We start from the raw sequence: 25,371 nt of genomic DNA on the forward strand, positions 1-25,371 counted from the left end.
CATCCCTGGACGATTGGTTTGTGAGAGGCAAGTCCACAGAACAAGTCCTCTGTCATGTCCAGTTCACAGTATGTCTTGTTGATTATCTGGGCCTGATTCTGAACAAAGGAAAGTTGATGTTAATACCAACTCAAAACACTGAGTTCATTGGTGCCCTACTAGACTCTGGGTTCAAGAGCATTTCTGCTGAACGATTGATTTCAAGCAATTTATCTCCTGTGTCTGGCACTCCAGTCTCAACATTCAGCTATGGTCCACGTATTCCTGAAGTTACTAGGCCATATGACCGCAAGCGCTTGCGTAGTCCAGCATGTGAGATTGCGCCATCATCCTCTTCAAGTGTGGTTGAAGTTAGTCTATTGCCCAAGGCAATCACAACGATGACATATGAAATAGCTCAGACCACGTCTCCATAGAGGTTACAGGCACATTCAGCGAGGGTCCAAGTGACGTCAATAGCATTCTTCAGTGATGCTGTTGACCTAGAAGCAGTAATAAACTTTGGAAAGGCAGATCTGCAGTAACCTCCGAGCCCCACCTCCTACTATTGCAGCTTGTGAGTCACCTTAGCAAAGTACATGTCTGCAGCCACTCAAAGAAAAAAAAAGACTGTTGTCTACCCGTACAGTAACTGTTCTTCGAGATGTGGGTGCAGACATGTATTCCATGACCCATCCTCCAGCTCCACTGCATTGGAGCCCCAACTCTTGACATTCGCCGTGAAGGAACTGTGGGGGTAAGAGCCTGTGCTGCCCTTAAATATCAAGGGAAGGGATTATTGGGCAAGAGGGCACAAGCACTGCCCTATGGATACTGCTGGGCAAGTTTCTCCGGCTTTGATGCTCTGGGTGCATGCACACCTGAGCAGAGTGCATGTCTGCACCTGCATCTCAAAGAACAATAGTTACTGTACAGATTGGTAACTGTCTTTTGTCTTCTAAATTGGAGACACACAGGCCACTGAGTTGAAAGGGCTGACATTTTCCTTTTATTCTCTGAGTGTCACTGCTGATTTATTGGGCTCTGTCTTAGTGGAGAATCATAGTCTGTAAATATAATTGGGGCAGTAACTATTGTGGCCTTTATCAGTTATGTCTGTTGGAGCTTAAATTGAATAATTAACCATTCTCTGAAGCTGCCAACATTCCACAAAGGGCCCAGTGGAATTTTTATAAGACATTAAATCACACATAGAAGAACAATCTTGGAGCCCTTATCTTGGTTTGTAAAGGATGCTGAGCTGCATTTTTGGTTAAATATTTTCAGTGGGAGCTGTAATGTAAGTTTAATATCTGTTATAGTTGTCTTGAAATAGAAGTCTACCAATAAATTTGCAATAGTGTGTGCACACAGTCAGCATCAGCGGTGACGGTCACTCCCTTATCTGCAGACACTATATTTTCCACACAAACTAACACAATTTTTGAGGAGTAAATGCTTAGAAGATAGTCAATAAGTGTTGCTATGGAGCTAAACAATTGTTTTGTTTACATTTTTTCATAGTTTTTTTTTTTTTTTTTTAATGAAACAGTTTGAATAGAAAATGTTCTATCTGTTTTAAGAACATAACATCCTTACTGGGTCAGATCAAAGGTCCATCTAGCCTAGTATCCTGTCTTCCAGCTGTGGCCAATGCCAGGTATCCCAAAGGGAATAAACAGAACAGGTAATCAACAAGTGATCCATCACCTGTCGCTCGTTTCCAGCTTCTGGTTTCATTGGATTTCCCCCCCTCCCCTCTCTTCTTCCACTGGAAAGCAAATAGTTTTGTTCATTTTTAAGAGAACCATACTCCTGCCCAGCATACTGAGCATTAATTAATGTTTTGTATTATTTTTTTTTTAGATTTTTCATTAGATAGCATATTTAGATTGATTTGATCAAAACATTGTAATAGGCGAGGTCCTGAAAAAGCAAGTAAGTTGGCAGAAGTTGGTCAGTATCTAATGATACAAAAGAGTGATAGGTCTTGTTTAACTAATAGACTGTGAGGATTTTATTATCCTGTTCTTGTATTTTACTTATAGAATTGCAAGGGCTTCCTTTGGATGATGTGTGCACCATTTTGTATTTGAGGAATGAATATACTTATTACAAAGTGAGAGTGTTATGTTTCTTTTCCAAAACTTCTAGGTTTGTTTCACAGTGTATTCTCAGGAAAAAATAAACTCTGGTGTGCAGAGAGGGGTTTGGGAAGGAAAAAAAATGCCAACTCTGCTAGTAGTAGGAAGAGGGTTCAGATAGAAAACCCACAGGTTCTGTTTCTTCTCTCTCTCTTGTGACCACAGAGTTCCATTGGGAAGTGGCATGAGATGGAATGGTAGCTCTGCAGCGATCTCAGCATTCAGAGTTGTCTTCACTGTAACTGGCCTATTCATCTCCTTAAGAGCACTCCCACCTCTCCATTGTCAGGCCACGCTCTCCCCACTTTTTTGGGGAAGGAGATTTGTTCTCATGCTGCCCTAAATGCAGCTACAGTTATTTGTCAGGGTTGGGTGTTGCTGCCCTCTTTCCCCCAGCTCTCAATGTGCCTGGTGCACTCTTGGGATCTCCTAAGTGAGCCTCTGTGGGTCACTTGTAGGTGGGCAGATAAAGTTGGGCATTGCTTGAGGATACCCATCCAAAGCTGGAGTTCTCAAGTGAGTTTTTGTGTCATAAATGGATTGAGGGATTTGTGTTGTGGCTTTATTTCATAGGAATTATTATGTCAACTGTCTTCTAAGAATTTGTAGAAGGCTGTAATCTCACCTTCAGTTGCTGCTTTGGTTCTGTGTCTCTAGATATCCGAATACAGCCTGTGAACTCCTGACCTCTGATGTGCCGCAGATCAACGACAAACTAGGAGGGGATGAAACTTTATTGAACATCCTGTATGACTTCTTGAATCACGAGCCGCCTTTGAACCCTTTGCTTGCCAGTTTCTTCAGCAAGACTATTGGGAATCTCATTGCAAGAAAAACTGAACAGGTAGTGATTGAGTCTGTTTTAATGCAAAACACATAATGATGTAGTTGTATGGATTGTCTGAGCACTGAACTGGCAATTTCTTCCCTCCTCCCCAGAGGAGGAAAATGCTGAGCTTTGTAGATGTAGAGTGGATTGCTGGAATTGGAAATGGAGTATGCCTTTTGTAAGACATCTTGTCAACCCTACCATTTTGGTATGTGTGATTGTTTATGCACCTAGCAACTAGTATATAGCTTTCACTTTTGCTTCAGAGGGGCAGTTGTATCTGGGGTATTGCACATTGCTTATCCTTTGATGTTTTAACATATAAACTTGTCATACAAGTATTGTGTATACAGCTAAGAGGCTTGGAATATTTGCCATATAGTATTATGGGGATGAGTTAACTCCATTCCAAATTTTACTTCCTTTTAAAGTGGAGATATTTTATATAAAGGAGCCTCAGTGGGATTAAAATTTCTTCAGCTTCACCAGTGTCCTCAGTCTCCATATATCTTAATAGGATAGGATTTCTTTGGGATATGACAAAGGACTGTTAATGGAGCTCTGTTTGGCACTTCCTTGCTTTCAGATGTTCCTTTGCTTCCCTATTCTCAAGAAGAATTATTTATCCTCCTAGCTGTTTCTCATTGTATGGTTGATTGGAACACAAATTTGGGGAGTACTGAGAGCTCTGTGACGTCACCTCTATCTATTGTAGAGAAAAGTCATATCGCATTTTTTTCTTTTAAAGGTGATTGCATTTTTGAGAAATAAAGACCAGTTTATTAGCCTGGTACTAAAGCATATTGATACATCTGCAATGATGGACCTGCTGCTTCGTCTGATCAGCTGCGTGGAACCAGCACCTCTACGTCAGGAAGTATTAAATGTGAGGCTTGCTTAATATTTCTCTGTGGTTGGTGCAGGGTGGAGAAAGTATTTCTGAGGAGATATTACTCAGTTTCAAGTAATACGAGAGTAAATTCACTCCTCTTTTAAAAACATATTTTTCTTACTTGTGCTAAGATCCCCAGATCTGATGCAATGGGGACGTCAACCCACTTGTAGTTTGGGGGACGAATTAGTCTGTCAGTCACTGGCAACAGGAATGTTCCACCTCCTGAAGTTCCCTTCGTTTATTCCTGAGCCCCCAGTGGGCAGCAGGCTCAACAAGACAACTTTGCTGCCAAGCTTTTTTGAGGGGAATTTCCAAACTTTATTGCAGACTAACTGTCTCAATAACAGGCTTCTTAGGGATCTCTACTCGTATTCCTTCTTGAGACCTCCATGGGAAAAACAGACCTATACTGGCCCATGTGGATCCGATGCACAGAGCGGGCTAGAGCTTCTGGGAAGCCCATCAGTAAACCCCAAGCCAATATATTTCTTGAGAGACCTATCAAGGGCCCATGTGGAAGAGGGGAAACGAATAAGTCTAGCCTCCTCAAGGACAGGGAGATTGATAAACACATGAACTATTTCTGGAGCAATCTCTGAGCCCAGGTTTGCTCCCCTGTCAGAAACAGGCTCATGGGGATAAGCTGCTAAAGGGGAAATAAATGAATACTAAAATCAACGCTTGGTCCACCTGGTCTCCTTCATGAAGTGCAGCATGGCAGATCATCACTGCGAATATCAGACCATGAACATGTGCTGATTCCTCTAGGCATGGATATTCCCCACCCCCCGAAAAGGGAGCACGTCTTTCTTTTTAGGGAGGAAGGCTAACAGCCCAAATCAGAGATGGGGAATCAAATAGTCAAAAAACAGCCAAACAAACAAAAATAATTAGAGGATAGATTCTGTCAGGTAAGAGTGTACTGAGTATTGTGAAACTAGGCGTAGGAGCTGCCCTAGACAAGCTATAACGTTATATCCTCCTTCATGCACCCTGGCAGAGTGTAATAGAGGGAAAGGGATTTCCTGCCACACCAAAAAGATTGATAAAGTATCAGGCTGTTATCCCAAGCTGCAATTTTGGGTCACCATGTGCCATACGATGCATATGTGGTGTAGAGAGTGGAGGTATGTATAGGACAAGTGAACAAACAGGAGATGGATGCTGGCATCCTTTGTGGAATAGAGAGGGAGGAACTATGTGTTTAAGATACAAGGCCAGATAAGTTGGGAGCAGCTAAATTGGGATGGGCCTTGAAGGGAAGGATCAGAAGTTGGATTTTGACACAGTGGAGAAAGGGAAGCCAGTGGAGGGATGTAAAGAAGGGTTTATAACTTGATTAAAATGACAGGTTAGTCTTAGTAGCAGCATTTTGGTTGGGCTTGTTTGTGTGATGTGGGTGTCAGGTAGGTCAGAGAGAAGAGGTCAAGATATGAAATAAGGACTTGAATGGTAGTTTTAGTTGTATGGACAAAGAGAATAGACTGTTTCTTGGAAACGTTATGGCAACAGAAATAGCAAAATTTAGATATAGACAGGATGTATGGGTCTAAAGAGAGAGAGAATGAAGTCAAAGCTTCCCATATTATGAGTTTGAGTGGGAGGATAGTAGTAATATCAATAGCAAGAAAGGGCGTTCATTTTTTGCCATGTTGAGTTTAAGATGATTGCCGGACTTACACAAGGAGATATTGAAGAGACTAGCCTAAGATGTGGGATTTGGATAGGGAGTGACAGGTCAGGGGTACAGAGATAAATTTGAGTCATCAGAATGAAGACGGTAGTTGAAGCCACGTGAGTAGATAAGATCCCCTGGAAAGTGGGTGTAGATGGAGGAGGAGAGAGTCTGAGGGACCCCCATTGATAAAGGGAAATGGATGGAGGAGAGAGACTCCAAATGAAACACAAGAAATGAAGAGAGAGGTAGGAGGATAATTAGGAGCAGTTGGGATTGTACGAACTAAGGCCTGGTCTACACTGTGGGGGGTGGGGTGGGGGATCGATCTAAGATAGCGTAGTTGAAGTCGATGTATCTTAGATCGACTTAGAATCACTTACTTCACGTCCTCGTGGCACGGGATCCGACGGCCACCGCTCCCCCATTGACTTTGCTTCCGCCTCTCACTGAGCTGGAGTCCAGCAGTCAATGGGAGAGCGATTGGGGATCGATTTATCGCGTCTATACTACACGTGATAAATTGATCCCCGATAGATCGATGCTACCCTCCAATCCAGCGGGTAGTGTAGACGTACCCTAAGGGAGGACAGGATTTTGAACAGTTAGGGAATGGTCAGTGGTGTTCAGAGCAGCTAAGAGATCAGAAAGGATGGAGTAGAGGTGCTGAGATTTGGTTAGGAAGAAGTCACTAGCAGCTTCAGTAAGAACAGTTTCAGAGGAGTGGAGAGGGCAGAAGCCAAGCTGGAGATGAAGTGGAGGAGAGGAACTTTAGTATAATGGTTATAGATGGCATGGTTAGTCAGTTGGGAGGTTGAGAGGTGAAGAGAATAAGAGGAGATAGGGCAATAGTTGGAGAGGTAGGAGGAGGTAAAGGGTTGGACCAATGTTCCACACCAAAGGAGGACCACCTTTTATGAAACTAGGAAGACCGAGTTTACCCTTGCAGCACTGTTGTGGCAACTGAAAATTTTAACAGTTTTCTGTAATGTAAACTGAGCTTCAGAACCATCTTTAAACACGTGATAGTAGGGTGATGGGGGCCATATAACTAGATTTATGGATCGTGTCCTTTCCCCATTGCCAATGCAGAATTGTTATGGCAGTATATTGTCCACTTTCCTTAGGAGAATATTCCCTGATCGAATAGACTTCGCAGATAGGAAATGTTTCCTTTGTAATCAGCCTGCTCACCTCTTACTTCCTTTCTGGTTGTTGATGGTGGCTGAGACCCTTCTGGAAGAGAAGGGGCTTTGTAAAAGTCTGTCCTAATAAAGGTTCAGCTGGTGTTAATGGTGGGGAATGATGCCTCCTGGAGAGGGGAGCAGGTTGCTGGGTCCTAGTGTCCCTAGAACAGCTCCCTCACTGGGCTGAAGAGGGAAGAGGAGAAAGCATGTTAAAACCCAAAGTAGTAAGTCCATTTTGACTATAAACATAGTTAAGATTCAGACAAGGAACCACATTCTTGACTAACGTGCTCAGTGTTTTCTGAAGCTGTTACTCCCTTGTCTGCTTATATCTTGATCTTAACTCCTGCGGTCTGGAAGTTGAAATTGGACAAATTCAGACTGGAAGTAATTACCGTCACTGTTAAAAAATTGCATCTTAACCACTGGAATAGCTTACCAAGGGTTGTGGTGGATTCTCCATTACTGGCAACCTTTAAATCAAGAGGGGATGTTTATCTAAAAGATCTTTTCTAGTTCAGACAGGAATTAATTCACGGAAGCTCTCTGACCTGTTATGCAGGAGGGCAGGCTAGATGATCACAGTGGTCCCTTTTGGCCTTACAGCCTATACATCTGTGGGCACAATACAGTAGCTGGTATTGGCACAGGTATCCTTTCTGATTGAGGTCAGATCACAATTAGTAGGCCCATTGCTTGAGTCTTTAGACTTAATTAAGGTGTTTGACTTGGTACTATATGAAATTTTGATTACCCCCCCACCCCCAGATGGTATAAAATTAAAGTAGGACACATTAAATGGATTAAAATCTGGATAATCGATAGTCTCAAAATGTAATTGTAAACTTCCAGTCATCACTGAAAAGGTATGTTTCTAGTGGGGTGCTAGAGGGTTTGGTTCTGGCGTCCACAATTCAAGAAGAACATTGATAAGTTGGAGAGGGTTCAGAGAAGAGCCATGAGAATGAATGAAGAACTCAAAAACATGCCTTATAGTAATGGATTCAAAGCTCTGAATCCACCTAGCTTAACTTAGAGAAGGTTATGTGGTGACTTGATTACCTACATGGGGAACAAATATTTAATAATGAGCTCTTCAGTCTAGCATATAAAGGTCTAACACTATCCAATGTCTGGAAGTTGAAGTTAGACAAATTCAGATTGGAGTGTAAGTAAGATGTACATTTTTAGCAGCGACAGTAATCGCCCATTGGAACAATTCACCAATGGTCATGGTGGAGTCTTCAACACTGATAGTTTTAAAATCGAGATTGGATATTTTTTATGTAAAATATCTGCTCTGTGAATAACTGTGGGAAAGTTTATGGTCTGTGTTATACAGGAGTTTAGATTATCACAGTGGTTCCTTTTGGTTTTGGAATCTATTATATATGAAACTAGAGATTTAAAACAAGACACGTTGTAAGAAAAGAATATGCATTGGTCAGGAAGTTGATCTGATGACCTATTAGGTTACTCATCTCTGTTTTCTGTGATTCCATAATATTTATTTGTGTTAAGAAACATACTGAATCCATCTCAGTTGGTTTCAACTCCCATTAAATTTACTGACTAGGTCTGGCAGTTGTTGCAGGGACAATACATAGCAAAGGTTTGATGTTTATTTGGTCAGTGCAAATTAACATACAACAATTTCTAGCCCTGAGGAAGCAGAGTGTAGTGCTTATGTTTTGTGGACTGTGAAATAGAGGGAGACTAATTTGCCTAACTGTATGTATCCTATGCTAAGCGGTGCTTGCTGTAAGTAGTAACTGACTGAGTTATGTGATCTCAAACCAGGGGCTCTTTCCTTTCTCCTCAGTGGCTTAATGAAGCAAAAGTAATTCAGAGACTTGTGGAGCTGATCCATTCGAGCCAGGATGAGGATGTGAGTGTGACATCATTTATTTTTTTATCTGATTTTGTAAACTGAATAAGAGGTCTAGAAGCATGGGCACTTGAGAGTACTCTTTCTCTAACTCTTGGAAGAGTGCCCATCTTGCTAATGGGAAGAGCATAGTAATGGAGAGTATATGTGGCAGTGCTGTCCTTCATTTGAGTACTGAGCCTGACATCAGCTAAAGGGGTTTTCTCTAGTCATTTTAGTACAAGTTTCCTGATTTTTCTAAGCCAAACTCTGTCAGGTATGAATTTAGATGGAATCCTTACAGTCGATGATGATTCAATGAGGTTTATTGAGAACATGCTACTTGGAGTATGCAATTGAAAGACTTTGACAACTGGCTAATAGTGGTCTTTAGCTAATTTTTTAAGCCAAAAACAATGTTTTTGTTTTAATATCCTACTAAAATCTACAAGATGCAATTATTTGAGCCTGTGCAAGAAAAGTGCCAAGTATTAGATTATACAGATAAAAAAAGGCAGCACAAATTATTTATTTTTTTTCCAGCCATTTTCACATAACATATAATCTTGGTTTTGGAATTTAGCCTATTACATGAGTCCATCACACCTGGGTATCCTGATTGCAGTCACTGGTGCAGAAAGGTTAAGACCAGAAACCATTAGGATAATTTTCCATCTCTATTTTAGCTAGGTGTATTTGATCTGGTTGTTCACCCAACACATCACCACAGTTGTCAGCAGCAAAATGAATTCAATGGTTGTATGATGATTTTCTTGTTATGCTGTTTGTGCTTTTACTGGAAGGGTCAAATTCTGATGTCATCACATTTGAAGTTACCCCTGTGTGAAAGTACATGGGAAACAGCTAGTTTGTGAACTTTGGTATCTTCAGCAATGTTAGTGAATAGCTGAGGGTTACAGTACCAAGATGGCCATGGAGAGTGTCTAAATAAATGGCAGCAGAGAATCCTGTGGCACCTTATAGACTAACAGACGTTTTGGAGCGTGAGCTTTCGTGGGTGAATACGTCTGACGAAGTGGGTATTCACCCACGAAAGCTCACGCTCCAAAACGTCTGTTAGTCTATAAGGTGCCACAGGATTCTCTGCTGCTTTTACAGATCCAGACTAACACAGCTACCCCTCTGATACTAAATAAATGGCTTGGACTAGTAACCAGATAGCTATTATGACAGAAAATCAAAAAAAATACAGCAACTAAAGGTTTGTAACACAAACCAGTGGTATTTAAGGAATTTTGTCAAAGAACTTTTTTGTGTATTTCATATTTTTAAGGAAGTAAGAAATATTACTTAGTAGAGAGAAGCAAAGATGAAACATCTGCAGTAACGGTCTTGCCTTAAAAAGGAAAGAAGAAAACCCTCATTTTGAAATTTTAGTTTATTTTAACTTTAGAGTTAAAGAATCTAAAATCTTTCTGTTAATTATGTTGCTGATATGAATGATGCTATGAGGATATAAGCTTGGATTGAAAGCTAGTTAATTAAGGCAGAATGTATCTGATCTTCATGTTATCTTGGGGTACTGTTGGCTTTGAGCTGAGAGATTCTTGTTTGCTTAGTTCCATGGATTGCTGGCCGCTGTTCTCTCTTCTGTCCCAACTGCATTACATTTCCTCTGAAGGACATGATGAACCCAGCTGTGTAGTTAGTACTTAAATGTGACCTTTTGCCATTGTTTGCAGAGGCAATCAAATGCTTCCCAGACCTTGTGTGATATCATAAGACTGAGCAGAGACCAGGGCAACCAGCTACAGGAGATATCTGAGCCTGATCCGCTTCTCACAGCACTGGAATCGTAAGTACATGTCAGAGGAGTATTGCTCAACTAAAATGACTGTTGCTGGCAATGTTATTTCCTGACATGGCATGAACTGTGCAGTAAATAATCTCAGACCTTTGTCGTGCTCCTCACAATTGTTATAGCTAATGATATTTATTGTTGCTACATTATAGTAACACCCAAAGGCCCCAGTCAAGCCATACTGGACTTTTGTATTGTACAAAGACACAGGAAAACTTGGTCTCTCCCCTGAAAGTACACTAATAAAAAAGACACCACCGTTGAGAGTGACAAACAGAAGGGAACTGAGAAGAAGGTCATGGTAATAATGTTCTCACCATAGTGTCTGACTACTTCATAGACATTAATTTATTTACACAACTCCCCTGTGAGATTGAGGGGTGGTATCCCCATTTTACAGCTGGGGATCTGAGGCTCAGACAGTTTAAAGCCAAAACTCTCCATTAATTTTGGGTGCCAAACTTGAGACGTCTAGGGCTTGATTTTCAAGTGTACGCAGCTTTTCTCTAGCATGCTGTATGTTCCAGGCACAGCTGCAATCAACACTTCTGGAGATCTGGCCCAAGTTGTCTCGTGAGGCACACTGAAAGTGAGAAAAAAACAGTTAGTGGCCACCTGTGAACATTTTAGTTTGTGACTTGTCCAGTGTTGCACAGAAACTCTGTGGTAGGGGTTGGGATAGAATTCAGTTCTCCAGGGTGGCATTCAGTTGCCTTATCTATGAGACCATCCTGTCTCTTCTTGCAATCCTCTCTGCATCATTCTGCACACATCTTCCAATTTCTGTGACAAATGACGTAGGGGACCTACAGACAACAGCCTCCTTCACTGCACAACCATTCCCAGAGCACAGTCCATGCTGTGCACTGAACTTGGAAGGAGCGCCATAGAAAAATATAAGCCCAGAGGGGCCAAATTGAGGTTGCACAGGCAACCTGAATTCTGGCATTTTCTCTGGGCGCTTGATTTTGCAACCTTAATACTGTTCTTTTAAAATAAGTGATTTGTGTGTAATTTCCTAATTAATTGTATCGAACATTCTAAAAATATTCACTTCAGTTTTGAGACTAATCATGAGATTTTTTTAGGCCAAAAGGAATTATTTTGTCAAGAAGGGAGTGGGAGAATCAGAAATAGGGTTTCACTGAATGAAACTCATCTTTAAGTAGTGAAATGAAAAACAGGAGAGTTTAACTAGGGCTTGAAAATTCTACTCATTCACTTGTCTTATCAAGTGTAGGTAGCTTTTTTGGTGTGTGGAAGGATGCAGGTAATTCTGCAGAATCTAAGCTTTCAGTTTTATACAGGAAAAAAAAAAGGTTGAGAGCCTCTGTGCATTCCCATAAGGGATATGGCACGCCAATTGCTTAGCTGTAGAACTGCCTTGGTAAGCTAGGTCTGTTAGGAGGCACATGATAGATCTTACATGAGATTGGTATTAGCACCCTAGTCCATATAAGGGTATCCAGAACTTTAACTGCTTCAGTTCCTTTGCTGCTGCTGCAGGGAACAAACAGAACTTTCCCTCATGCCTTCAGACTAGATCTTCTCTTAGCCTAGCTTAATGTTTTCTTGTCAATTGTTAGTTTAGAGCCTTATAGGACAGTTTCATTTATATAGCTTCCCTCATCCTGAGAGCCTTCGGTTCCTCACCAGGACTGTGTTAGACTCTGAGTCTTGAATGGGCTTCAAGAGATGTGCCCTCTTGCTGGACGATCATACCAGAAACGAACACCTACATCTGGTGCCCTCTATGTCTGGGCGAGACCCACTTGGTAGCCCAGTGCATGGTTTGCTGTGTCTTCACTGCCTGTGCTAGAAGTGATTGATGCCTGAGGTTCCAGGCTCTAAATGCCTTCAGCCTGATATTCAGAGAGGCCCATCAAGGGTACCAAGACCAGCCTTCATGCCAAGGCACATTTGTCTGCTCTGGCTTCACCTCTGTGCTTTATCACAGGCTTGAGATCTGAATCTTTTTTGCCCACTACTGGAAGCAAATCCTTTACCTAGCACCATGTGACTCCACTGGTGCCAGTTTAATCTAATTAGGTACTGACACCACCTATTAAGGTCTCAGTAGTCTTTAGTGATGATATAGGAAGCACTGACCTTGGTGTCTGCTCCTTACTCGCACTGTTGCTCCTGGAACTGACTCTGCACTTGTCTTCCGATGCTAATGCCTTTGTTTTGGAACCAAAAGTCCACATGGATGCTCCTCCAGGTAAAAGGAAGGAGAAGAGGAAGCACATCTTCCCACAAGAGGGGCTCAAGCAGAAGAAAAAGGAAGTGCCATCTCTCTCCTCCTTTGTGTTTTCTGACCTATGAGTTCTTTGAAGATGCTCAAATGGCACTGCTGTCACCTCCTCTCTATGCAGGATGTTTCTGGACTGACTAATTCAGACTTCTTGTTATTTTGGATCCAAAGCCTTTAGTCTCTCTTTGCCCAAGGGGCATCCACTATTGAAGCTACTAGCCACCTGTCTGCATGCTTTTCCATTGCTTCGCTTGGTGCCTGGATAGACTTTCTCGGGTCTCAATCCAGAAGCACTTCAGAATAGTTTCATCTCCTTCAGAAATTAAGCTGGAGAGTCCCCGACTTCGAGATTCCAGTCTTCTTCCCTCCCCTCAGATCCAGGCATCATGCAAGGCCCTCTTCACCTCCTTGTGTGGCCCTTCTACAGGACTCCATGAAAACCCTGCTGGAGGCTGTGAGAACAATTGCAGCATTAACCTCCCTCCTGATCCCGATACCTCTTCTGGCACCATTGCCTCCCTCAGCACCGATTCCCTCATCAGTGCCTATTCCTCACTCAGCACCAACATAATCTTCCTTGCCAGCACCAATGCCTGCACCAGACCCCTCAGATCCACAGAAAGAGTCTGCCTATTTTTGAGGAATGGAATGAGACTCCCTCAGAAAGACCATACAAATCCCCTTTGGAGGAACATTTAGGTGGCACCTCAGCAGAATATCATATTAGTGCTTCATCTGTTTTCTCTCCTGACTAACAGAGAGAGAGTTTCACGCAGAGTCCACTCAACTTTATATAGAAGCTGTCAATCTCTGGAATTGATGCATCTGTCACCAGGTCACCCGCTCCGCAGTGCACTTTCCGGGGGTGCAGAACATTCTCTGACTGCCTCAGCAGGCATTTCTCTAGACACCATGAGTGGGAACTGCATGACTCACAGTGCAGCAAATCTTTCAGTAATGGAGATTCTTGTTTGGGGATCTCTTTGTATCTCAATAGAACAGCCTACTGTTTCTGAGTGGCCAGAGGCCACAATTCCAGAGGAGATGCGTTTCTAGTACAGCGTTCGGAACCACTGATGTACTTATTCCCATCCTTTCCCTTTTGCTCTGAGTCCTGAGAGAGTGCAAACAAGACTAAGTGTCAGTGATCCTAGTGGCTATTCAGGTTCACCAGCTTTCTTCATATGTCCTCACAGCTTGACCCAGGACAAAGGCAAGATCCTCTGTCCCAATCCAACATCTCTCCAGCTAGCAGCTTTTTATTTGGATGGACACTGAGCTTAGAAAGGGCTTGCTCAGTGGCCATACCATTCATCATTAGCAATAGCAGAAAAGACTCCAGGAGAAAATGAAATGGAAAACATTCTATACCTGGTGTCAGCATCGCTGGATACCACCAGAAAGTTCCAAAATCCCTTCTTATGCTCCCTATCTCTAAATATTTCAGAACTGTCCCTCAGCACCATGCAAGTACACTTGGTAGCTATTGGTGTTTTTCACTCTCCCATGGACAATCATTCAGCCTTTGCCCATCTGACTACAGTAAGATTTCAGAAGGGGCTTGTCACAATCTTTCTTCAGTGCTGAAATCTTCTGTCATATGGGACCTCACTTCAGTCCTTTCAGCATGAACAAATCTCTCATTTGAGCCTTTAGCTTCATGTATCTTCACTCATCTGTGAAGGTTGCCTTTCTGGCTGTAGTGATTGCAAGCAGAAAAGCAGGTGAGCTGGGGCTCTTATGGCAGACCTTCCCTCTGTGGTCTTCCATGAGGATAAAATTTCATTGAGGTTACATTCAAAGTCAATTCCTAAAGTAATCTTGGAATTCCGTCTGAGCCAGGTCATCCATTTACCCATGTTCTGTTCAAAACCTCACGCCTCCAGAGAATACAGGAAGCTCCACTCTTTGGATGTCCGTCGAGTATTGGCATTCTGCCCACAGAGGACAAAACCCTTCAGGAAATCTCCCAAACTATTGGTATCTTTCACCAGCCTATGAGAAGGGGAATCTCAGAGTGCATCCTGATTTGTTGTGAGTTAACGGTGACCGCTCCCACAAGGTGTTAGAGCCCACTTGATCAGAATCTAGTCTGCATCAGTAGCTTCCTTCTGTGATGTTTCCCTTCTGGAGATCTGTGGCACAGCCACATATGGCTCTGTGCATAACCTTTGTGAGACAGTACACCGTGGTACAAGATTCTACAACAGATGCATCCTTTGGAAGAATAGTCATCTATTCTGTGGAACAGCTGGGCCCTTTGCACCCTTGTCCTCCTCAGTGAATACTGCTTATGAGTCATCGCAAGTGGAATACACACAGGGACTATCACTTGAAGAAGCAAAAGAGATAACTGCAGTTCTTCCAGATGTGTACATAGTTGTAGTCTACTATGCACCTTCCTTCTCTGCTCTGGATCCTTATTGTAAAGTTATTTGGGATAGAGAAGGAACTGGAGAGGTGGTTGGTCCTCAGTGCTCCTTTATACCTTGGTTTGGAGCATGAGGAGAAGGGTGCAGGCCTAGACAACGGACACACTGCTAGTGAAAAACCTTCCTGTCTCAGGTGCATAGTGCACATGTGCACCACGAATGGAATACACAGGGATACCACACATCTCGGAGAGCTCCAGGGACGGTTGAGGGTAAATAACCTCTCTTTGTGAAAACCTGTGGAAGCTGCAAGAGTTAGGGATTAACGATTGAAATGCATAGACTTGGAAGCATTGTTGGTTGCTCCACCTATGACTTGCAAAGTGGGAAAGCTCCTTTGTACTGGTTTTTGGAGGAATGTTCAAAACATATTTGTAGAAGCCACTTAGGAAAAAGAGATTTGGACACAGATGTGAAAATAGAGATTGCATCCAAATCATTATGGATGAATGAGAGTGCACAGTGCCAACCAAAACCTTGTCTTGATGCTGTCTTTTGTTTATTGTACACATTAGACTACAGTGACACGAAATGGGCAATCAAGGATTGCCTGTTTGCTACACACTTGCCCACATCTGTGCTGGTCAGTCCCTATGCCTGAGCTGGAGAGTCACATCTGTATATTTACGGTTTTTAAAGCAAGAGGTGATGGTTATGATAATCTAGCTTGACCTACAACACAAAACAGGCCACTAGCTTTCCCCCATTGATTTGTGCACGTAGCCCAATAACCTGTGGTGGTGCTAGGGCATATTACTTCGGAAGACATTAAATCTTTATTTAAAGGCACCCCGAGGTGTAGATTTTACCACTTTTCTTGGTGGTAATTTGTTCCAGTAGACAGTTACCACCACTGTTGAAAGTTTGCATCTTATTTACAGTTTGAGCCCTACTGACTTCAGTTTCCAATCATTTGATCATCTTATGCCTTTGGCAGATAGATTAAAGTTCAGTAGTATTTGATATCTTCTCCATGGGATCTGTACAGGTACTTATAGACTGTAATCAAATTACCTTTTAACCTTTTCTTTGGTAAGTTACATAGATTGAGTGCACGGCATTGGCCAACTAGCAGCTCATAATGTAGAGGTATTCCTCTGCTCATGAGAGATAGAACCACTTTTTGGTTCTGTGGTGTAATCAGGTACATGCCCAAACCATAGATAAGCACGCTCCTAGACCTGACATAGGTCCATCCCTGGCATATCTGCCACTGAGAGGGGAGTTCCCCTCATCTGTCTTCCAAAGAATTGCTGTTTCTTTATTTCAGAAAGGGACTGAGTAGTTTTAAAATTAAAACAATTAATACTGCAAACTATTTCTATCTCTAATGCCTTTCTTTAACTCCTGTGTGTCATTTAACAGGCAGGAATGCGTGGAGCAGCTTTTGAAAAACATGTTTGATGGAGACCAGACTGAAAACTGCATAGTGAATGGAACTCAGATTTTATTAACGTTACTGGAGACAAGGCGCTCTGGGTAGGTTTACTCCCCTCAGCAAGGAAATGTTACAGCTCAAAATCTAGTTTTACTCTGTTCAAAAAATAAGTACCTGACATACTTTCAGGGGCTGCCTAAAATAAATACAAGAAAAACTGTTTTTAAATGCAGTAGTTGTTCTTCCAGGTAGCATCTCAGGATTGTAACTGCATTGCGCTAGGGGCAAACACATAGGAAGGCAACTCTTTACACGAGAGAACTTATAATCTGTATAAAAACTGAAGGTGGGAGAAAGAGGTACAACATAAACATGGTTATGGTGGGCACATGGCTTTTTAGTTCCAATTCTTCATTTTAAATTTTTTTTTATTTCTATGTTTGTGGGGGCAAATGAGGGAGAATGACAGGAGGGGAAGAGTAAACCGGAGCAAGGGAGTGGGGAAAAAGAAGACATGGAAGTGAGGCATCATGGGAGAGGTAGGGAGAATAAGAAAGGGGAACAAAAAGAAGAATGGAGGGGAGCATGGAAGGCTGGTAGTGGGGGAAGAAGGGCAGGGGATGAGGCTTGGGCAAACAATCAATCAGCAAATAGAAAATAATATTCAAAGCTGAAATTGTAAAAAATTGGGATGTGGACACCAAAGAGCCAGGGGCTGTGATGATCTGAAATGGGAGGGCTCAAGGGTTCCTGGCTGGGTCTCTCCCATCTATTGCATACAGTAAGCAGAAGAATAATTCTTCAGACATCTGGACTGGGAGAATGCTATAACTAAGGGGAGGCACACTTCACTGTGTTTGTAGGCCAAGCTCATTGTATACACTAGGAACTCCTAGCATCCCTCCACAATCTCCCTGTGTGCCTCCAACCTCTATCCCCCATGCCAGCGGCTCTTTGCATCCTCATACTCTCCGCCCCCCCGTACAAGAGTCACCCATTCCCCTCATCTCAGGGCCTCCAGCACACCCCTGTTCCCCCATACTAGAGTAATCCATTCTCCCCCATGTCAGGGACTCTGTGTGTGCCCCTTCCCCAAATGCCTTTCCATTCCCCTTCCTTCCTCCCTCTCTCTCCTTCAGTCTGTCAGAGAGGGGTATTGTTATGCTGGAATATGCCAGTTTCTGCCATCAGCAGGTTCTTTGATCTGTAGAAAAATTGGAAGTGATTGAAACTATGGCTGTGATAACCAGATGCCTTGGGCTCCATGCCCCCATTTGCCCCTTTTGGTTTTTCTGTTTTTTACCATAATCAATAGGGCTCTGATCATTCCCTGACAGTTTGATCAGATGAGATGTTCAAAATTTATCATGTTATATCCAGACAGAAAATGCCACCAAACTGAGTGCAAGGGCCTCACAAGGTCGGCCAATAACTCTCCAAACAATAAATGGGGACTGGAATCCTAGAACTGTGGAGCTGGAAGGAACCTCAAGAGGTGATGCTGTGTAGCCCTCTGTGCTGACGCAGGGCCAAGTAAATCTAGACCAGGGGTCTCAAACACGCAGATGCGGCCTGCAGAGTTATTTGCTACAACCCGCCAACCTCCCCTCACCCGCTGCCCCGCCTTTCCTCCAGTGCACCGTGTCCCTGCTCCTCTTCCTGCCTCCAGGCGCTTCCTGCCACCAAACAACTGTTTGGCAGTGCTTAGCGCTCTCCAGGATGGAGGGCGGAGGAGCGGGGAGCCATGTGCTCAGGAGAGGAGGCAGGGCGGGGATTTGAGGCAGGGGTTGGAATAGGGGCAGCAAAAGGGTGGGAAGAGGGGGGCCGGCGTGGGGCCTCATGGAAGGGGTGGAGCGGGGGGCTTTTGTATCCTTACATGAAAAGGTATAATTTTTGTTGCTCTCCTCTGGACTGTTTCCAGTTTATCCACCTCTTTCCCAAAAGTGTGGTGCCCGGAATTGGACACTACTTCATCTGAGGCCTCACCAGTTCTGAGTAGAGCAGGACAATTACCTCCTTTGTCTTACATACAACACTCCAGTTAATACACCCCAGAATGATAATAGCCCTTTTCACAACTACATCACTTTGTTGACCTGACTCCGTTTGTGATTGACTAGAACCCCAGATCCTTTTCAGCAGAACTGCCTGTCTACCGGAAACTCCTTCCTGTTTGCTCAGAACAGACGGAAGGAAGTATAGGTTTGCAAGGCCATTAGGAGGCTTGCAAAGCAAGAATTATTTTGTGGTTACGGCACTGGCAGTGACTTGACATCTGGCTTCAGTTTCCAGCTCTGCCACAGATTGCTTGTGGGAGCTCAGGGAAAATCACTTTATTTCTCTGTGGCTCGTTTCTTCATCTATAAAAGGAAAATAATGCTTCCCTGCTTTTCAAGGGTTCGTTCAACGTTTGTTGTACATTCAGAAATACTCAAGTGACCGGGGCTATATCAGCTAGTGTATTTGCCTTATTCTTGATAAACATGTCTTGAAGTTTTGTTATAGCGTTTAACAATTGTGTACAAGATTAACACTTCCAGATACATCTTTAATGCTTAAATATTTCAGAAATGTTAAACATAAGGACATATTTTAATTATTTTTCCTTGCTGTCCTTAGTATGATGAGTAAACTCTGCTTCATGGATTTGTATTTACATAGTGTTTTAAACTTCAGCCAGCAGTGAACAGTTTCTCTTGGAAAATAGCTTTGGATTTGAAGAGGGAATGACAAGGCAGATAATAGGGCTGGGATGGGTTTCTAATGAAGTCAAGCACGACTACTCTTAGTGGTTTTGTCCAAGTTTTGAATATTACATTTTACCTTTCTCCCTACAGAGTGGAGGGACTGATGGACTCATTCTCTCAGGGATTTGAAAGGTCTTACACTGTCAATAGCAGCATCTTACATGGTATTGAACCATGGCTAAAGGATTTTCACCAGCTTCTACTCAATCCCCCCAAGGTAAAGCACCTCAGCCCTTCCTGTATTTGCAGTAGCTGACAACATGCACATCAGCGGTTTTCTTTCCTCTTTGTGTAGGATCATTTACCTCCTGGATATTTTCAGTTTTGCTCACCTAAAAGCATCATGTACTAAAAAAAATCCAAATCCTACAATAAATTAACTTAAACCCTTAAGAAAAATTCAGAGTTCAGTTTTAGACTTTAGATGTCTAGGTACCAAGTGGTGGGATTTGGCAGCTGAGTTGCTGTATTTGAGTAACATTAAGGATATTGTCTTATTGTAACTAGGGTTTTGGAGACGTGTGTGGAAAGGAAGCATTTTCAAATATAGCTTGTTGGAATTCATGAATGTTCTGATTGGCATGCAAATCTGCTATTAATCCCAGGGGATAGTTAGATTATCAACAGATGGCTATATCTCCCACAGGGCAGGACTTCTGTCCTGTCATGAGCCCTTTATAATAAAGATTTGTATTTACTCATTGGTGGTTGTAGCTTTCTGAAATTTGATATAGAAAATACTATCTGAATATTGTTAGTTTTTATTCAGAAGTTCTTTAATTTCACTTACTGTATTGTCCCTGGACATGACTCAGTGAGTAGAAGGAAAGGCTGATCTAGATATCAAACAGTTTCCTTGGCAGAGGAGGTTTACATGAAGCCGACTGAATGTAAAATCAGACTAATGTCTGATTAGAGTAATGACATTTTGACCTATGTAGAGATGGACTCGAAATCTGGTTCCTTTTTCTGTTTGTGGTAGAAAATGTCAATCCTGACTACAATTGGTGTCCTGGAGGAGCCACTGGGGAATGCTCGTCTTCATGGAGCTCGACTAATAGCTGCTCTGCTTCACACAAACACTCCCAGTATTAACTATGAACTATGCAGACTCAATACCATGGATTTATTACTTGTGAGTAATACAATGTGACATATTGTGGAAGAATATGCTGTTTAAAGAGAGAACATTATCTGTGATATGTACAGTACAAAGACAGATACACTGTATTTGATGTATGCCTATTTGAGTGTGTAATTAATTGCTTAATCTCCTGACAGTAGGAATATCTATTCTCAAACTAGTCTTTATAACATAATTATAGTTGGTTAATGTGTTGAAACACACCTCAAACTTTCAAGATAGGAAGCAAGATAGAAAGTATAGTAAGAGGTGTACCCTGGCTTAACCAGGAGATCTTCTCTTGCTTCTCATAAATCAGAGAAATATAGCCTAGACCAGGGGTTCTCAGGACAAATTTTTTGGGAGCCTGAGTGTGCTGCTCTCACACTTCTCCTAAAACACTTAATTAGCTTTAGGAAAAACAAATAAATACGCACATAGACACTGCCAAATCACTGTAATTTATTTATTGCTATCTCGTGACTCTGTTGTGAAAAATGATATTAACAAACATACAAGTGTCACTTTTCACAGCAGACTTACTCAGCCCTGGCAAGCCTGGGGACAAATTAAGCCCTGTATTGGGGGTCAGGGGAAGCAGCAGGGGCCAGAGACAGTGGGAGTTGGAGGGCTACGGGAGTCAGCAGGGGGCTGGAGCCTGAAGCCCTGCGGCCAGAGCCTGTGGCCTGCTGCTGTACAGCCAGAGCCTGGAGGTGGAGCCTGAAGCCCCTCGGCCAGAACCTGCCGCCCCACCACCCCAGAGCTGAGGCCCAAAGCCTGATCCCCATCACCCCATGGAAAATGGGGAACTTACCAGCTGTCTGCTTCTCCAGTCTTGTGCCCAGGTGCCTCTACAGGGGCACAGAGCCCAACCCTGGCTGGCGGTCCCAGCAATAAACACTGCAACCTTGTCTACGCTGCCACTTCACAGCGCTGCAACTTTCTTGCTCGGGGTGTGAAAAAACACCCCCTTGAGTGCTGCAAGATTCAGTGCTGTAAAGTGGCACTGTAGACAGTGCACCAGCGATGGTAGCTGTCTCCTCTTATGAAAGTGTTTTTTATAGTGCTAGTAGAGCTCTCTCCCCGTGCTGGTGCGGCAACGCTTTAATGTTGCTAGTCAAGACATGCCCTAAGGCTACAGCTACACTGACAATTGAATGACAAAACTTTTGTCCTTCAGAGGTATTAATCCCCCCCACCTTGGCCCCCGAAAGGCAAAAGTTTTGCTGCGACAAGTGCCAACGTGAACAGTGCGTGAACGCAAACGCTGCTCATTGGGGATGGAAGTTTTTTGTCAGCCAGTGAGCTGAGAAACAGCTGCTACACTGCATGACTTTTAGTGGCACGGCTGTAGCGACGCAGCCATATAGCTAAAAGTGGCGTAGTATAGACATAGCCTAAAGTGGTGCATTCAGGAGCAACAGGGAGGTGGAGGGACCACTATTTTGCCACCCCATCACATCCGAGAAGGCTGTAGCCACAAGAAACCCTCTGGTGGCTGCATGCAGTCATGGTGGCCACATTTGAGAAATGCTGGCCTGGACGAAGCTACCATAAGGTGGGTGCCCAGGTGCCTGGAAAACTGTACTCAAATAGTAAGTACTTATCAGTGGTTCACAATCAAGCTGGAAGGGCATATTGAATGGGATCCTGCAGGGATCTGTCTTGGGTTCAGTTCTATTCAGTATCTTCATAAATGATTTGGATGATGTCATAGAGATTACACTTACGAAGTCTGCAGATGATACTAAGCTGGGAGGAGATGGAGGACAGGATTAAAACTCAAAATGATCTTGACAAGCCGGAGAAATGGTCTGAATTAAATAGGATGAAATTCAATAAGGACAAATGCAAAGTACTAAACTTAGGAAGGAATAGTCAATTGCACAAATTCAAAGTGGGAATGACTGCCTAGGAGAGAGTGCTGCAGAAAAGGATCTGGGGGTTTTATTGCATCACAAACTAAATACAAGCCAACAATGTAATATTGTCACAAAAAAAACAAATATCCTTCTGGGATGTGTTAACAGGAATGTTATGAGCAAGATAAGAGAAGTAATTCTTCTACTCAGGATTGATAAGGCCTCAACTGGAATATTGTGTCCAGTTCTGAGTACTACATTTGAGGAAAGATGGGGACTAACCGGAGAAAGTCCAGAGGAGAGCCACAAAAAATATTAAAGGTCTAGAAAACATGACCTACAAAGAAAGATGGAAAAAAATTGGGTTTGTTTAGTCTGGAGAAGAGAAGACTGAGGGGAACATAACAGTCTTCAGGTACATAAAAGGTTGTTATAAAGAGGAGGGTGATAAATTGTTGTCCTTATCCACTGAGGACAGCACAAAAAATAATGGGCTTAAATTGCACCAAGGGAGATTTTGGTTAGACATTCGGGTAGTTAAACACTGGCACATATTACCTAGGGAGCTTGTGGAATCTCCATCATTTGAGTCTTTTGAGAACAGATTAGACAAACACCTGTCAGCGATGCTCTAGATAATAGGGGCCACTGGACTAGGTCACCTATCGATGTCTCTTCCAGTCCTTCATCACTATGATTCTGTGATTCTTTCAACATTAACTGTTAAAGTAACTTAGCAGAATGTCTGCAGAATAGCCTACTTACATATTGTAAAGGCTCAGATATTTAATGAGACAGACTCCAGATCTCCAAGAACAGATTTTTTTACCCTCTGCTCATCTTTACCCTGGGGTACAAACCAAATAAACTCCACAATAACTAAGAAAATGGCATAGGAAAAATTATTTCTGATGTTTTCTGAGTAGCACGGTTAAGTTATTGTCAGTGATTATTTCTTATCATAGCCAACCAAGCCATAAGGTAGAGAGTATATCTTAATTTAGTTGTGCTATGAGTCATAGTTATATTTGTGTATGATTTAGAGGAACTAGAGTGCATTATGTTTGGTTATAACTTATGTGTTGGAAGAGTTTGTTGTGGAGGTGAGATATCTGTGAGTGCATTTTAGTCTAATGCTATTTAGATGTTTTTCTTCCGGTGGGAATTCTGCGCCAAATAACTAATAATTTTGCACACAATGTTTTAAAATTCTGCAAAATTCTTCATATTTTGTCAAAATAACACAATATAATCACACCAGTTTCAATTATTTTGGTTATTTATTTCAAAATACTTGTTAGCAAGTGTGTCTGTAACAATAAAGACAAAAAAAAGATTAAGCATTTTTTTTTTTGACAAATATACTCTGCATATTACTGGGTATATTAATACAGAACTTTGAGTAATTCATTTAAACTACAATCCAGAATTGTATTTCCCACACCCTGCAGAAGCAGGGTAAAAGCTTGGGGGAGTTGGGGTAACGGAGGAGTTGAGAGAGAGGGACGGAGCCTTGGAGTGAACCTGGAGGGTTGTTGGGTGTAGGTAGAAGTATGGAACAGTTTATTTTGGTGGAGTGGGGGAGAGATTGTTAGGGATTTGGGGAGCCTCCCCCATGCAGACCTTGGCTGACCCTGAGCCTCTCCCATTCAGTCAGGCATGTCTGTCCTTGTCCCCACACTCCCCATCCCCATGTGGTCCTGCACCCCCCTACTCCCTGTCCTCATATGGCCCTGGAGCCCCATCCCATTCATCCGCTGGCTCAGTCCTGTCACCCCACTAGCTCCTGAGCCCACGCCCCTGTTTGTTGCCCTCCCCACTAGCCCTTCTGAACCCCAGTCGGTGACCCCCCCCTAAGCAGCCCTGTGTGCCCTACTCTGCCTCTTACCCTGGCTCCGCCGGTAGGCTGCTGTGATGAACGCAGATTGCCGCTACCTGTTACTGCCGATCAGCCGGCTGTTCTGGCACCATTGCAGAACTTCTTGGGTTGAATGTATTTTCTGCAGGGGAAATTATTATTTTTTTGTTGTTGTTCTGGACACGAATTCTGTGCGTGTGCAGTGGCACAGAATTCCCCCAGGAGTAATGCTGTTAAGGCATGTGAATTAAAGTTGTCTTAACTGTTGATTTCCTTGATTTTTAGTGATTATCTTGGTGGAATTAGCACTTGAGCAAATATAACCCGTATGTTAACAAAGTTTTTGTTTGGGTGAATTAGATTACACTTCTGCAGTCTCAAGAGGTCTCAGTTATTGGAGTGAAGCCTGCATAGAAACCAGGCTGCATCGTTATAACACAGACTAGTTTATGTAGAGTGTAGCACCTTATCTGTAAATTGGGCTAACTGACAGTGGTGTGTGTGTGTGTGTGTGTGTGTGTGTGTGTGTAAAGGTCTGATCAGACACGTGTCCTAAGTGGATTTTTTTTCTATCGTTTATTTTGTTCCAGGACTTATTTTTTAAATACACATGGAATAACTTTTTGCACTTCCAAGTGGAACTGTGCATAGCAGCTATTCTCTCGCACTTTGTGCACGAAGGGAAATCAGCAACAAATGATCTGGAAAATAAAGAGGAGGTGCTGAATGGGAATGTGACCACAGAGAACTTGAAGACTCCAGACCACAGTCCAGAGAATATTATGGTGACACATGTAAGTCTAGTCATGTCACTTTAGATCAGGGGTCTCAAACATGTGGCCTGCGGGCTGCATGAGGCCTGCAAGGTTATTTTCTATAGCCTGCGAGTTCCTCGCGGCCCCCCTCACCCTCCCCCAGCGTTTACCTAGTGCGACTCTGGCCCGGCATGCACCAAGGGCAGGGCAGGCTCCCTGCTTTCCTGGTCTGCCCCCGCGCCACTCTGGAAAGCAGAAAGAACGTGGGGAAAGAGAGATGCAGGGGTGTGTGTTGATGTTGCTTCAGGCACCGCCCCCAGCAGCTCGCATTGGCTGTGGTTCCCCGTTCCCGGCCAATGGGAGATGCTGGGGGCGGTGCTTGAAGCAACAGCAATACCCCCCCCCCCCATGTGCCCTTGCTCCCCCATGTTCCAGACGCTTCCTGGAGCGGCGCGACGTGGGGGCAGGTCAGGCAGGCAGGGAGCCTGCCCTGTCCCTGGTGTGTGCTGGGCCAGAGCCCGTCCCCCAAGCGCCTCCTGCAGTCAAACCCCCTGCCCTGAGCCC

At 43.2% G+C, this 25,371-nt stretch overlaps 1 protein-coding gene across 2 annotated transcripts in view; it reads left to right on the top strand.

Annotated features, from left to right (window-relative positions):
- The window catches only part of PPP6R2 (protein phosphatase 6 regulatory subunit 2), a 166,608-nt gene that overhangs the window by 66,598 nt on the left and 74,639 nt on the right, over positions 1-25,371 (top strand). For both annotated transcript variants that reach the window (XM_075064097.1, XM_075064092.1), the window contains 8 exons: positions 2,781-2,967; positions 3,701-3,838; positions 8,532-8,597; positions 10,280-10,392; positions 16,450-16,563; positions 19,300-19,426; positions 20,192-20,344; positions 24,643-24,846. In XM_075064097.1, coding sequence (XP_074920198.1) covers positions 2,781-2,967; positions 3,701-3,838; positions 8,532-8,597; positions 10,280-10,392; positions 16,450-16,563; positions 19,300-19,426; positions 20,192-20,344; positions 24,643-24,846 — 1,102 coding nt within the window. The remainder of the gene's footprint in view (positions 1-2,780; positions 2,968-3,700; positions 3,839-8,531; positions 8,598-10,279; positions 10,393-16,449; positions 16,564-19,299; positions 19,427-20,191; positions 20,345-24,642; positions 24,847-25,371) is intronic.

The sequence above is a fragment of the Chelonoidis abingdonii genome, chromosome 1, assembly GCF_003597395.2.
Source record: "Chelonoidis abingdonii isolate Lonesome George chromosome 1, CheloAbing_2.0, whole genome shotgun sequence".
In the NCBI taxonomy this organism is placed as follows: Eukaryota; Metazoa; Chordata; order Testudines; family Testudinidae; genus Chelonoidis; species Chelonoidis abingdonii.